The sequence below is a fragment of the Bombina bombina genome, chromosome 6, assembly GCF_027579735.1.
Source record: "Bombina bombina isolate aBomBom1 chromosome 6, aBomBom1.pri, whole genome shotgun sequence".
NCBI classification, from domain to species: Eukaryota; Metazoa; Chordata; class Amphibia; order Anura; family Bombinatoridae; genus Bombina; species Bombina bombina.
In genome coordinates, this window is record NC_069504.1 from 580040750 (window position 1) to 580056726 (window position 15977).

The 15977-nt window shown below is 34.7% G+C and overlaps 1 protein-coding gene across 1 annotated transcript in view; it reads left to right on the top strand.

Moving 5' to 3' along the window:
* ENTREP2 (endosomal transmembrane epsin interactor 2) overlaps positions 1–15977 on the top strand; it is a 1562546-nt gene that overhangs the window by 982299 nt on the left and 564270 nt on the right. The window contains exon 4 of the mRNA XM_053717551.1: positions 6866–6997. Within this exon, the coding sequence (XP_053573526.1) occupies positions 6866–6997 (132 nt within the window). The remainder of the gene's footprint in view (positions 1–6865; positions 6998–15977) is intronic.

Here is a 15977-nt window from a genome sequence, read left to right on the forward strand (position 1 = left end):
TATAGCCAGATCCGTGCTCTGTCTGCACAGTTTTTGATACATCTCTCGCTCTATGCAGTGTGACTACTTTTTAAATCTGCTATAGATTTGAATAGTAGGAACGCCCACTAACGATGCACTCGGATAGACAGGTAATGTGAGGCTCAATGAATTTCGACTATAATTGTGCCTTTATAAAGAAAATTCTAGGCAACCGCACAAGCGTTTATGAATCTAGCCCAATAAAAAAAAATCTTAAGATGTAGTTTTTGCCAGAGAAAATCTCTGGAAAAAAAAAAAGTTTAATATAGTAATAGACTGAATATATACTATCACTAGGTCTTAGTAAAATGTATTATTAAACACTTTAAAATGTTCACCCAACACCAAACATTAGAGAGCATTGGTAGATCAACGCATGCTTTAAATGCTATCACCTAATTCTATACTGCATGTAAACCAGGGTCTACAGCTCACTACAATACAAAGCAGCATGTTCATGTACTATAAAGTATAATTTTTCTTTTGTGGGAACATGAAATGTTTCTTTAAATGCAGTGTAATGTGCCAGTTAGGAAAGCTTTTCCCTGCTGAAAAAAGCTATTGATTTTTTTGGTGTACCATTTACTTTAACATCAGCCGTTCCCTGACTGAGGGGCTTTAGCATAGGAAAGAACACAGATTTCAAAGTGTGAATCTACAAGGCTTTTTTAACACCTGGCACTATTTTCAGCATTCCCAGAAGGGGTCATATACAAGACCCAGCATTTTATATTCGCTGTAGATTGAACAAAGCAAGGTTGTCTGATCTCATGCTGTACTAATCCATGTTCCTCTGCAGCCAACTATTTCATCAGCTAAATAGTGAATGATTGATATATTGGAGATGTTTTTCCTGCTCATAGGAAAATCTATATTGTGGATGGCAGAAAGCATTGATGAGAGTAATTATTATATTCTTATATATTTTTTTCTCTTCTTTTTCTTTTATTCTGGAGCTTCCAGTATAACCTTTTTCTTTGTAATTAAAATTATGGTTTTAATATTTTTTTTTCCTTTGATGCTAAATCAACAGTCCTGAAATATGTTATTCAAATGGTAAAAAGAAATATCAAAATAATTTCCATGTTACTTCTATGTAAAAAAACAAACAATATTGGTGTGTTTTAAAGCACCAGTTCATTTAACACTTGAGTCCTATGGCCCAGTAAACTTTCATAATCCAAGGGTTAGTGGTCACGATAGAAAAACAGTATAATGTGTGTAGAAATTTTAGCTGTAATAATAACAGACAAAATCACTCACATGATCTTCCTTGTATCCAAAATGAAGAGCGAATATAGCAACCGCACAATCCTCCCCAGGGACAACACTTACTCCGTGTTTGCGTTGCTCCGTTTATCCACAGCACACTCGTTAACTGAAATCCTCCATGTTGTAGAGCAAAGGATGTGGCCGCACAACCTCCCTGAGGATAACACCGCCTGTGTTTTTGTGCTCCGCCACACGCTCAAAGAAACCACACACCAGCTGGATGCCGGTTAGATTGTACTTCCGGTTGGTCAAACTCCTCTGTGTCTCATAGGTAATTACGAGCCCAGTAGCCTGGCTCAATCAGCATAATACAAAAGAAGAGAAATGCTAGAGCGTCTCCGTAAAAACCTTTAGACTTTATTATTTAAAAATATACACAAGCAGCAAGGGCTTAACAACATATTAAAAAGAAAATGCAAAAGAGCAGTCACATCCACAGCCGTAGGACGCGTTTTGGGTTTCCCCGTACTCAAAGACAATTGGGGGATGGTGACATATACACCTATATAGACAGGTTCCTAATATTTACAATTCATAATGTGAAAAAAGTTTATACGTACTCATAATCAATGTATCACATTACAATGTATCACATTACTATATATATATATATAAAATGCATTAGGTTCACACTATATCTTATAGCATATCCAATCTGCTTTGGGAATTCTTATGGACTAAACTGGTTGGTTTATTCTCAGCATACAATAAATGAGGAAATATTATACATAAAACATCACACATATTGTGAGAGATATTAAATTAATATATAATACACTATAATACAAGAATTCAATTTTCCTTACAGGATATTAGCTGAATATAGAAGCTTCATATTGGATTACTATAAAATAGTAATAGAAGTGGAGGATTATATTATTCTCTTATTCTCTCTAACTGTACACTGAACAGTGAAAACAGTACATCATATACAATATATGTTAATGCCTCTAACCTTACATTATTTTTTTTGTGTATTATATAGCATCATATTAAGTGTATATTTATATGCGATGGGGGATTACTAAAGGAACGGAAAAGACTATTGTTGTTCTTAAAGAGCCATCACTTTCTACAGCAACATATTCAAATTAATCATGAATTCCATCATAGATTTGTATATAAATTTGAATATACCATAAATCCATCAATGATACAATATCCAAAACATTTCTAGATATATGCAGTATGCATATCAAAGAGGAAATAAGTATTTATTAGGTACTGTTAGGTAGTTATCTCATAGCTGAACTATGTTTCCCAATGGTTCATGATATCAAAGGTAGAGTTCAGGCCTTTTGGATATCTGGTCTCAATTTTAAATATCCAAAATGCCTCTCTCCGATATAATTCTTTTTCCCTATCTCCACCTCTTTTGGGAGTTCGTACCAACTCTATTGCCTGCCATTTAAATGTATCTAATGACTGTTGATGTTGATGTATGAAATGTGTTGCTAATAGGGAGCATTCTTTTTTACAATTAATATTGCTGACATGTTCACGAATTCTGAACCTCACCTCTCTAGCGGTGAGGCTCACGTATTGAAGCTTACACTGAATGCAGGAGATAAGATAAACAATATACCCCATACTGCAATTAATGCATTGTGAGGTATCATATCTTTTTCCAGTACGATAGGACTCAAAGGAGGAGCTCACATTAATATAGTCACAAGCTTTACATTTCACACTATTGCACTTGTAAGTGCCTTTATGTGTTAACCAACTACTGCATGTTTGTTGCTTTGGAAGGACAGTAGGGGACAATATATTCCCAAGGGTCATACTCCGTCTATATGAAAATCTGCAACCAAAATTTGTCACCTCTTTAAGCTTTGAATCAGCCCAAAGTATCGGAATATGTTTCCTAACAATATTGCAAATTTGTGAATATTGATCACTGTAGCTTGTTACAAAGGTAACCTTAGGGTAAGATATAGTGTGAACCTAATGCATTTTACATATATATAGTAATGTGATACATTGATTATGACTACGTATAAACTTTTTTTCACATTATGAATTGTAAATATTAGGAACCTGTGTATATATTTTTGCATTAGCTATTATTTGTCTTATTAACTTCAGGTGTGTCTTAATCTATTTTGGTCTATATAGGTGTATATTTCACCATCCCCCAATTGTCTTTGAGTACGGGGAATGTGGATGTGACTGCTCTTTTGCATTTTCTTTTTAATATGTTGTTAAGCCCTTGCTGCTTGTGTATATTTTTAAATAATAAAGTCTAAAGATTTTTACGGAGCCACTCTAGCATTTCTCTTCTTTTGTACTTCTGTGTAAAAACTATGGATTCCTAATTGAACCCTGTGCATCATATTAATACAAATTGTATTACTTATAATGTAATGGCATTAAAGGGACATAAAACCCAGCAATTTATTTTATAATACAGACTGAACATGGAGTTTTAAACAACCTTATTTCTATTGTCTAATTTGTTTTGTTCTCTTGCTACCTTATGTTGAAAATCATATCTAGGTCGGATCAGGAGAAACAATGCACCACTGGGAGCAAGCTGTTTATTATTTGCTGCACATGTATGCTTCTTGTTCTTGGCTCACCAAATGTACTCAGCTAGCTCCCTGTAGTGCATTACTGATTTTTTTTCAACTAAGTATACTAAGAGAATAAAACACATCCAATAATAGAAGTAAATTTGACAGTTGTTTAATTGTTATGTTCTATGTGAATCATGAGAGATAAATTTGGGGTTTACTTTATAGAAACTTAATCTTTACACCTATATCTTTAATATTTTACCCCTTTGATCAGATCACAACCTGTAGGCGCATTACTAGTCCTTTTCGTCATGCAAGTGGATTGCCGCTCAAGCTATGTTTTCGCCACTTCCCTGCACTACAGTCTGTTTGTGGCCATTGGGCGGCACTACTAGGCTTCATTCACTGGTAGCTGCATGGAGGGAGGTTTTTCTAACCCCTCAATCTCAGTTCCCATAACAGCTACAAGACGCCTCATTTGAAAGAGAATCACCTGCTCTTATGAAATATAAAACAATACATATTAATGTTGTCTGTATAGTCAGGTGATCACAGTGGTAGCAGTGAAATCCTTGCAAGAAAAAAAGTGATTTTGTTTCTGTACTGCACAAATGGGGCCTCTCTAATCTATATTATAACCCCCAAAAGCCTGTATGGGCCCCTATTTCACATGCTTCTTACCTTGATGGCAATTTAGTAAGGTAATCACAGCAACAGCAGTGGTCACTGGGGCATTTTCAATATTATTTACCAGAATCTGCCCAAAGTTATACAATTTTGACTGCAGCTCTCTCACTTGTTACAAATTATAAACTTAATAATGGCATATTGTGAATCTGCTAGGCCTGCTGAAAAAAAAGTATATTATTTGTGGGGGTCATTCACTTAAGTTTGACTACAATAGGGATTAAATATAAGTAGCAAAGAAAGCTCAACATTGGCTCAGCAGTGGTGAAAAAAAGGCTTAGCAGCAAAATAATAACATCAATGGAAATACTATTCTGTTAACATTTATTTACTGCAGTGCTTTCCAAACTGTGTGTCGGCAGCAGTGTGTAGGTGTGTCCCTGCTTCAGCACAAATTTTTTTAATTTTTTTTATTGTTTTTTGGTTTCTGACTTTCCACCTGCCTGCTACGCATATCACATGGTTGACACGTGATTGATACCTAGTGGGTCACAGTCTCATCTTAACCAATTGGCACAGCTCAGTGGGAACTGAAACTATTCCCATTGGCGGCTTTGGCGGCACATTGGCTCCTGACTGCATGTGTAGTCTCCTTAATTGGCTCGTGACTGCACGTGTAGCCAGTGAGTGGGACAGAAGTGCGTTTGCAGCGTTGGCAGTAGTCAGTCAGACTCACAGAGCTCTGAGGGTGGCAGCCTAAACGCTGAGCTGAAGTCAGTGTTTTTTTGTTGTTGTTGCAGCTAGCTCCCAGTAGTGCATTGCTGCTCCTGCTCTTGATATATGGATAGGAAGTGGAAGCTTAAAAATGCTTGATGATGAAATGTGAGTGTCTTTATCTAATATTCCACCAAATATTCTGAAACTGTGTTCATCCCATCAACCTCATACATCCCATTAAAATGGTAAGGAGTTATTGCTGTTATTAAACTTTTTTTTTCATTCTTGCACATACATACTGTTACTTGTAAATATATTTCATTATTATATAATTTATGTATGTGTCCATATCTTTTAAAACAAGTTAGTTTAACCTCCTTTTTGCTAGTACAACTGAATTAATTACTGTGTCGCGAAATGATGTAGGTCTAAAAAAGTGTGTCATCAACATGAAAAGTTTGGAAAGCTCTGATTTACTGTTTCATAACACTTACATGTTTCTGATATAACATTAATAAATATTATTATTATTCTGGCACAACTAAGTTGATTATATTTGTCTCTTTGCGCTTGGTAGATGTCTGCATTTGCTTGATATCACCTATATTTCACCCAGTATTTGGTGCTTTTATTTTCTCTTTATTCCTCTTCCATTTTCTCTATCCAGTATACCCTTTCTGTAAGCACTCACAGATTTTAACCCTTTAAGGACACAGCTTTCAGTTTGCTCAATTGTTTTATGACGGAAATATTCCGTCATATGACCACCTTTGCTGCTTATGCTGCTATTTTGGTATAAGTGGTTTATTGGTGCTCCTTGTCTTATGACTCCCACCCTTGCAATATTTACATAAATTTAGGATCATCTATTAACAAATCAGATTCTGAAGACATTTAGTGATGAATGTGCGTGTGTTATTTTAACACATTTGAATATGACCAAGCCAGTAAAGAACTAGCTGTAAACCATACCACTAAAGGCATAATACAATCTCTATTTATTGTTTATATCTTGTCCATATACTGGTACATTTGGTATTAACTATATGAATGCACTCCAGTTTGTAATTGAAAGTGTGTATCCCCAGTTGACCGCTTTTTAGTTTGCTTATTTCATTCACATCATTCATACAACAACCTATAATTTTCTTTGCTGAATGATATGACTCCAAAGCTGTGAGATGTTGAATTGCTTAACCACAAGTAGCTGACATTTCTGCACCCAGGTTCTGCTGTAGACATCACAAGCAGCTTTCCATTCTGACAAAATGAGAGGCGTGAGTTCATCCACCCATGCATATCCAATTACAGTATAATTGTCAAATAACTTGCTCTTATATCATCTAACAATACTCAATATTCATGCTGGTCTTGCTGAAATGTTACATGTTGGCATAATTTGAACTCAAGATATCAAAATGGAAATGACATCAGGTATCACAATGAAGTGCTGCATTGCAGACACTAATTTAATTGCTGTTCAGAAATACAAAACCAATATTGTGTTAGCTAAGTCATTATTTTGTCCTATTTACTATTCAAAAATCTCCAAGTGATTCCTGCTTGATGCATAGTTCACATTAATAAAGCCATATGATAAAACTCTATTTGAAAAAAAGTATTAAAAAATTTACAAAATCACCATATAAATGACTGACACTTAATAAATCTGTTTGTAATATGAATTTACTACCCACTTTTTTTTGTAGATAAATTTCAACAGTGATGGAGTATGTGTTTGCTGTGAAATGCAGCATCAGACATCAGGCTGCAGTAATCCTGGAGAAACTCTGAAACTCAACCCTTTACAAGAGTGCAGTGCTGTGAGGCTGACACTGAAGGTATGCTGTCTGGGCTCGTAAAGCCTTATTCTATTCTAAAATTGCATCAGTGCTTATTACCTGCATGTATTGTTGTTGTTTTGTTTAACACTTTCGTGACAGTGTAAAAGTGTCTACATCGGAACACCTGTTCCGATGTAGACAAATTGAAACTACGCGATCGTGCATACGATCGCAAGATTTCAATTATTGGATCGCATCTGGGGGGCGTCCCTACAACCCTAGGAACGCCCTCCAGACCGCGATCAAGTCCTTGAAGCGCAGAAGGCTTCAGGACAGCCGTTTGATATGACGTTCTATTCCGTCATAACGGCTTTAAAGCCCAGTGTAAATATGACGGAATAGAACGGCATAACGGCGTTAAAAGGTTAAACCATGTGAACTTACTTATGTTGGCTGCCATGTGCATGAGCTGTGCTGGGTGATACAGCTTAGTGAGAATTTGTATTTTTGTTTAAGGTAGTATAATTTATTTTACATTAAAACATTAATATGTTGAAAGGGGAACACTGACAAATGTCTGTCTGTCTCTATATCTTCCTTTGTTTCTCTCTCTTTCTCTGTCTTTCATTTCTCTAGTCATTTAAATGCCAAAATAGAGTATTGCAGTAAGTAATAATACATTTTATAGGACTAAATATCCATAATAAATTGCTATTAAGTACTAAATACATTTATAAGCATATTACTGAGGTTATGCTCTGCTTCCCTCTAGTCATGGATACAGCCATATTGAAAACTAGCTTTCACTGCATTCCTGTTTGCATATGTGCAGCAACTCTCCTTCATATACCTGCAGTGTAATTTAGATTCTAAAGTGGGGGCACACATAATTAATAATACATGAAATGTATTTAGTGTTAAGTTTCCTTTTTTCCTTAAAGGGACAGTAAACGCATTGAGACTTGTTATGTAAAATGTTTAGTTATCCATGATAAAAGAACTTTGCAATTTATGTCGTCCCTTTTTGTTCATGCAAATTAGGATTTTAGAATTCCCACAACTTGGATCCTGCCAACTTCTCAAGGCTACACCTGTTACATATTGTTTCTTAATTGGCTGTAACTGGTAACAACTGCAAATAATGTTATACTAACATTATGAACAGGGGTAGCCTTGCTGTATGCAGATTAAAGCACAGATTGACTCCACCAAATAAGATGATGGGGGGAGTTTGGCTATTGGAAACCAATTGCAGTAAAAAAGTATGTTAGTTTGCTATTAAAACAATGAGACTTGGATGATATATCATTCTAAAGCAACACAACTTGTAATTACCAAGGGCTAGATTATAAATGGCACACTATTGTCATTGCCTGTTGTGATATCTTTTACATTTAACTTGTAATATGCGCACTTACCTGCCCGCGTTAAAAGTTTACTTCCTGGGGTGTTTGCGCAAGACCAAAAGCACTAAATAGCGCTCCACTTGTAATCTGGCCCAAAGTGTTTACTGCCCCTTTGCCCCTTTATGAATTTTAAGTCTAATAATTAATTCATTATTACTACTCACTACATTTTTTATTTGAGTATGTTAGAACTAAACTGCAATCTAAGTGTTATATTAGTATGCAAACTGTATTTAGAATTTTCCTTACAGTCCATATGAAGCACATGTCACCTTTATTGCATTACTTAATAAGCGTGGCTGACCCATTAGTCAGAAAGTCCAACCACAGACAATTCTGTATAGTGCTGTATGCTCTTTCTGCGACTCACCACTGTTGTGTTTGTTAATAGCTGAAGTAATGAATATTGTAACAGGGAACTGACACTGTGTTACTAGATTAACTATAACTCGTGTGTAGCTTTTATAATACATCATTTAAGAACAACACAAGTCAAGAGCAGTAGTCAACAAGCCTGCATATTTAATTTATTAAAATGGAAAGATTAGCAGTATATGTTGATTCAAAAAGCTTTGAATAAAAATCATATTGAATTGTTTGTCTTAAAGGGACAGTCTAGTCAAAATTATTTCATGATTCAGATAAGGCATGTCATTTTAAACAACTTTCCAATGTACTTTTATCATCAGATTTGGTTTGTTCTCTTGGTATTTTTAGAAGAAAGCTAAAACTAGGTAGGCTCATTTGCTAATTTCTAAGGCCTTGAAGGCCGCCTATTATCTGCATGCATTTGACAGTTTTTCCATAGCTAGAGGGCGTTAGTTCATGTGTGCCAAATTTAACATTGTGCTCATGCCCATGGAGTTACCTAGGAGTCAGCACTGAATGGCTACCATGCATGTCTGTCAAATGAACTGATATAAGGGGGCAGTCTGCAGAGGCTTAGATAAAGGTAATCACAGAGGTAAAAAGTGTATTAATATAACCGTGTTGGTTATGCAAAACTGGGGAATGGGTAATAAAGGAATTATCTATCTTTTTAAACAAAAAAATCTGGAGTAGACTGTCCCTTTAAGATATTTCAGCTACTGAATTACAATCAATTAGTATATAAGAAAGCAGCTATGAACTTTTTCATTAACACTTTGCTATTTTACCAGAAAGCCTCCCACCTCCCTCACCTATTACAAAATAGTTCATGTCAAATCATCTTGCTTACCATTACTAGCTGGGCTTAAAGGGACACTGAACCCAATTTTTTCATTTGTGATTCGGATAGAGCATGCAATTTTAAGCAACTTTCTAATTTACTCCTATTATCATTTTTTTTTCGTTTTCTTGCTGTCTTTATTTGAAAAATAAGGCATCTAAGGTAAGGAGTAAGGAGCCAGACAATTTTTGGTTCAGGACCCTGGATAGCACTTGTTTATTGGTGGGTGAATTTATCTACCAATCAGCAAGAACAACCCAGATTGTTCACCAAAAATGGGCCGGCATCTAAACTTACATTCTTGCTTTTCAAATAAAGATACCAAGAGAAAGAAGACATTTTGATAATAGGAGTAAATTAGAAAGTTGCTTAAAATTGAATCACAAAAGAAAAAAATTGGGTTCAGTGTCCCTTTAATCTCTCTACACTTTTTGGGCGAGATTACATATACGGCGCAAGCTTCAGCGCAACTGCTGAAACCCGCGCTGGCCGTAATTTCACCTTGCACATCGGGATATTACATAAACCCCGCCGGCAGTTTTTAAATTCCCGTAAGTCAGATAAACCCGCCTCCCAAAAATAAACCTGACACGTAAAACCCCTATATCCGCCATCAAACCCACATCACAACTAATAATAAAAGTATTAACCCCTAAACCGACAACCCCCACAACGCAATAAGCCTAATTAAATGATTAACCCCTAATCCGCAATTCACCAACATCGATATCTACCTAATAAAACTATTAACCCCTAATCCGATATTAACCCACATCGCAAAAAAACTAATAAAGTATATGAACCCCTAATCCACCATTAACCCACATCGCAACAAACCTAATAAAACTATTAACCCCTAATCCGCCCAACCCACACAATGCAATAATCCTAATAAATCTAATATACTTTATTAGGTTTTTTGCGATGTGGGTTAATGGCGGATTAGGGGTTAATATATTTTATTAGTTATTGTGGTGGGGAATTGCGGTTGACAGATATTGCGCATGCGTTAGGTGTTAGTTAATATTTTCAGACAGTTACGGGAGTTACGGTGCTCACATACTCAGCACAATGCTTGCTGTGCCTGCCTATGTGTGGCGAGGTGAAAATGGAGTAAAATGTCTCCATTTTCACCGCATAAGTCCTTGCGCTGAATATGTGATACAGATTTGCGACGTGGTTCTATGTTAGCTTATTAGAGTAAAAATTGCGGCCAACGGGTGAAATATACGTGCTGCATTTATATGCGGCGCTGTAAATGTGATACCAAAATTGTGTAAAAACGGCGACGCTGCATATGTAATCTTGCCCTTTATGTCTAAGTTTTAAAGTTTGGTAAACTGGTTGTTGTTATCCACATAGATTCTGAAACACTTAATTCATGCACAAAGATCACACCAAGTGACATGATTTTATTATATTACTATCAGTTTATAAATGTAATAGTTTTGTTTTCATTATATATTCCTACTAATACTCATTGTCTTCTTTTGAATTCTCCAACAATACTATTGGTAGAAAGGAACATACCTTTGCAAGTTGCAATAAACCCTTGGATTTTTGTATGTCACTCACTAAGATTATTTATTGGAAATTAGGAATTTGTAGATTCTATAAACCCCTGTGGTTCTGATGTGTTGATTTAAAAGTGTTTTTCTTTTATTATATATTTTTTTTTATCAAGTTGCAGATCAGATTGCACTCTTTCAGCATGTATATATTTTATATTTTAAAACTTGTTGTTTATTCAATATGTTTATTGAAGTGTTAATATAATTTCTAGCACGTATCACAAAGTATTTTATTTTTAATCTTACCTGACAGATTGTATTAATTCACTTACCTGTTTGATTATATTGAAAACTGACATATATGCGTGGGATTCATATCCTGCTGAATATGAAAAAAATTCCATAGACGTGCATTTTTAAACACAAAGAAATAATTTGTGCTAGTTATAAAATTATTTTAAAATTATAGTTAATATATCATAAATTAGATTAAAGGGAATTCAAAATATCCATATAGACTGAAGACAAGAACCAAGATAACAAAATGTAAAGAATACTGCAAGGATAATTCATTTGCTGTTGTTACCCAACCACTTTATGAACCATGAACATTTTTCTTCTGACTATACCAGCTTTCTTCAATTTATCTTTTTCTGACACAAACCACATTTATTACAGTTATGAATACACATCAGACATCAGAACATACACACTTAAGTTGTGTTTAATTCAATGCAAAACACCAACCCAAAATACACACAAGTTGTGTTTAATTCAATGCAATGCACCAACCCCAAATACACACTCAAGTTGTGTTTAATTCAATGCAATGCACCAACCCCAAATACACACTCAAGTTGTGTTTAATTCAATGCAATGCACCAACCCCAAATACACACTCAAGTTGTGTTTAATTCAATGCAAAACACCAACCCCAAATACACACAAGTTGTGTTTAATTCAATGCAATGCACCAACCCCAAATACACACTCAAGTTGTGTTTAATTCAATGCAATGCACCAACCCCAAATACACACTCAAGTTGTGTTTAATTCAATGCAAAACACCAACCCCAAATACACACAAGTTGTGTTTAATTCAATGCAATGCACCAACCCCAAATACACACTCAAGTTGTGTTTAATTCAATGCAAAACACCAACCCAAAATACACACAAGTTGTGTTTAATTCAATGCAATGCACCAACCCCAAATACACACTCAAGTTGTGTTTAATTCAATGCAAAACACCAACCCAAAATACACACAAGTTGTGTTTAATTCAATGCAATGCACCAACCCCAAATATAGACCATTATAGGTATTAAGTATTGATAATATACTTTGATTCTATATCTTCATAATTGGGGGATTGCCTTTCATAGTGCCATTGTTTATTTGTATGCCTAACTTATAAGAACAGATTAGTATTGCCTAGGGATGGGTGAATGTTTTGCAATATTCGAAAAATTAAACAAATTTTAACACATTTGTTTGTTCGTTTCAAATTTCGAATGTTTGTATAACATTCTAACATTAGTTTAATAATAATATTTCTAATGCTTGCTTTAAATGTATTATTTGATACAAATTTTTCTAATAATTTGATTCGAATTATGCAATATTCGAATTTGAAAAGTTTGAATTTATATATTTGTAATAGTATTTCTTTAAATATAATATTCGAATTATGCAATATTCGAAATAGAAACATTCAAATTTATATATTTGTATCTATTATGTATCAATTTACTAAATTCCCCTACCACATGAACTATTGAACTTCTGAATAGTAATTGTTAAATTAAATGTTACATTCATATTTTAAATGTGACATTCAATCTCATTATTAACATTCGAAATTGAGAGTGACATTCAAAACTGTAAATAGCATTCGATTATAGAATTCTTAAGAATATTCGTTCTTATCAACATTTGATTATGTAAAACTTAGGTACTTCTTATTCCCCCCCTCTTCGAGACATCCAACACCTGACATTTCTCTGACGGTTGGAGACTCTATTCTCTGTCTTGGGATCACACTTGACTCAGAACTCACATTCAACCCACATATACAAGCGCTTACCAAATCCTGACATTCACACCTCCGCAACATTTCCAGAATTCATCCCTTTCTTACTCAAAAAAATACAAAAATACTAGTTCATTCCCTCATTTTGTCATGTATTAATTAATTCAATCTACTTCTAAATATCCTTCCAAAACACTGCCTCTCCTCCCTCCAATCTATTATGAATGCTTCTGCTAGACTCATCCATCTAAGTCGCCGATCTACATCAGCTGCTCCGATCTGCCAGTCTCAACACTGGCTCCCCATACACTCCAGAATATAATTTAAAGTATTAACCTTAACTTACAAAGCATTCAACAGTTTAACTCCCAACTATATGTCCTCTCTCATTGTGAAATATTCCCCATCCCGTCCTCTTCGATCAACCTCTGACTTACGTCTCTCCACTCATGTTATTTCTACATCCCACTCCTGTCTCCAAGACTGCTCACGTGCTGCTCCTGTCCTCTGGAACTCTCTAACCCACTCCATAAGACTGTCTCCAACCTTGTATAGCTTCTGACACTCCTTGAAAACTCACCTATTCAGAGAGGCTTACCATCTCTCCTCCATCTCTCCTCCATCTCTCATCCTAGCCAAACTAATACATGAACTGCCTGACTCACTACTGCAACTACAACCGATGTGACAAACTACCCCAACCTTATGTCTCTGCACCCTAAACCTGTAGACTGTGAGCTCTCTGGAGCAGGGCCCTCTTCCTCTTGTACTAGATTTGTTTAGTTTTGTTATGTTTTGTATTTTATCACAAATCGTTGTCATTGTATACCCCTATCATATACAATAATAGTAATAATAATAATAATAAATCAAATGTCTACAATAATATTCATTCTAACATTCAAATTTGAATCTAAACACATTCACCCATCCCTAGTATTGCCCTCTGCAGTGCCTTTATGCCAGGTATATATCGGTTACAACCAAGGCCCATTGCACTTACTCTTTGCCACTAGCCATGCACACAGACCACAGAAAAAAAATCCCATGGCCGACTGTACCTCTTCTATGCTAGCTATATCCCCACATCAATACCCAAACTGTTCCCTGTTTTACTGTTTCTTGCACTTCTTGTATTATGACAGCTAAATGCACAAATAAGACCCCAGAGAAGAACTATGGCCCACTGTATCCTCTTTATTCCAAATTTATTGTCACAGCTTATACACATGAATCTTATAGCCCCTTCAAGTAAGCTATATGTCCATATACTATACCACCCATTTTATATAACCTACATTGTATCAGTGTATACAAATAGTGGGAGTGATACCTATAAAAAGGTCTTGAGTTTGTTGTGACCCCTTTATCAGTCTCAAAGTGCAGCCTCCCAGAGGAATACTGAAGGCAGAATGTACACATTCCAAATAGGAAATGGATATAAATAATGGACAAAGAAGAAATATCATGCATGTTTCATTATTGTGTGTGTATGCATGAACAAGCAAATGATTGCTCATGCCTGTGTATTAGTTTTTCCTGATATTAAATATAGCCATTTAAAAAAAAAAAAAAAACAATTCTATATTTTTATTAAAGGGACGCAAGGTCATAGGTTGATCATTTCCTAGGCAATGTCTAATTAATATATAATGTATTGCACATCTGTACACCAACATTCTTTTCTACATACAAACACCATACAAATGCTAGTATGTGATTTAATTAGTGTATAACAAATGTACATTTTAAAGGGATTTTAAAATAAGTTGTGTGTTGGGGTGTACTATTTAAAATTACAATGAAATGAGAAGAATGCTAAATATAAATAAATAAATAATAGTTTGTAATATATATTTCGAGAAATAGAATATCTCCTTAAAATGCCCAATTAAAATTGTCTAAAATAATCCAGCTAATAAGTGCCTTATTATATAAATGTAAATGCATTCAGTAAATTTTGAGCTAATGTACTTTTATAGACAACGGAGAAAATATTTTGAACTTTCGCGGTGAACAGTGATGTTAATTAATGTCTCATGATGTTTCAACAAGCAATCAACTAGGCAATCAATAAGTACATTTAATTCATAGGAAAATAATACTATTTCTCACTGTTTATAGGATGCTATACTAATAAAGGTTTTGTATTTTATGGAGTAGTTATAATTTTTAAAGATGATATCTGCTGCTTTTTGTTTTTTGCAATTATGGGGTTGATTATAATTCATCCGTGATTTGCTCCAAAAAATAGATTTTTGCTTTCCTCCCAAATTGGTTGTTTCTCGACAACAATAAAGGCCTTTTTGTATTATAAATACCTGTTTTCAAAATAGAAACTGGGAGGTTGCCCAAAACTTACAGGTACAATGACCCTCTCACACAATTTAAATTCATTCTGTCATGATTGTTACTAACCAGGGCCGGACTGGGACCAAAATTTGGCCCGGGCATTTTAAGGCAGAGCAGCCATAGCCGCCCTACCACTACCACCCCCCCCCATGCAATTGTAATATTTGACTATAAACCAAAAATGACAAGTATAATGTACTAGTATGATTGACAAAAACAATATTTGGAACACCCTTCTACACAGTACCCCATCAATAAAGAATGTTTACTTTTATTTCATATATGCAGGAGATTATTATAGAACATGAGAACACATCATTAGTCTACCATTCCACAGTAAAATGTAAAGACATTTTTCAGTAAAAGTTACACACATAATCAAAATATATACTGTGTGTATATATATATATATATATATATATATATATATATACAGTATATACAGTATATACACACATAGACATGCATACTATCTATCTTTCTATCTATCTGTCTATCTATCTCATCTACATAAATCTGTAAATA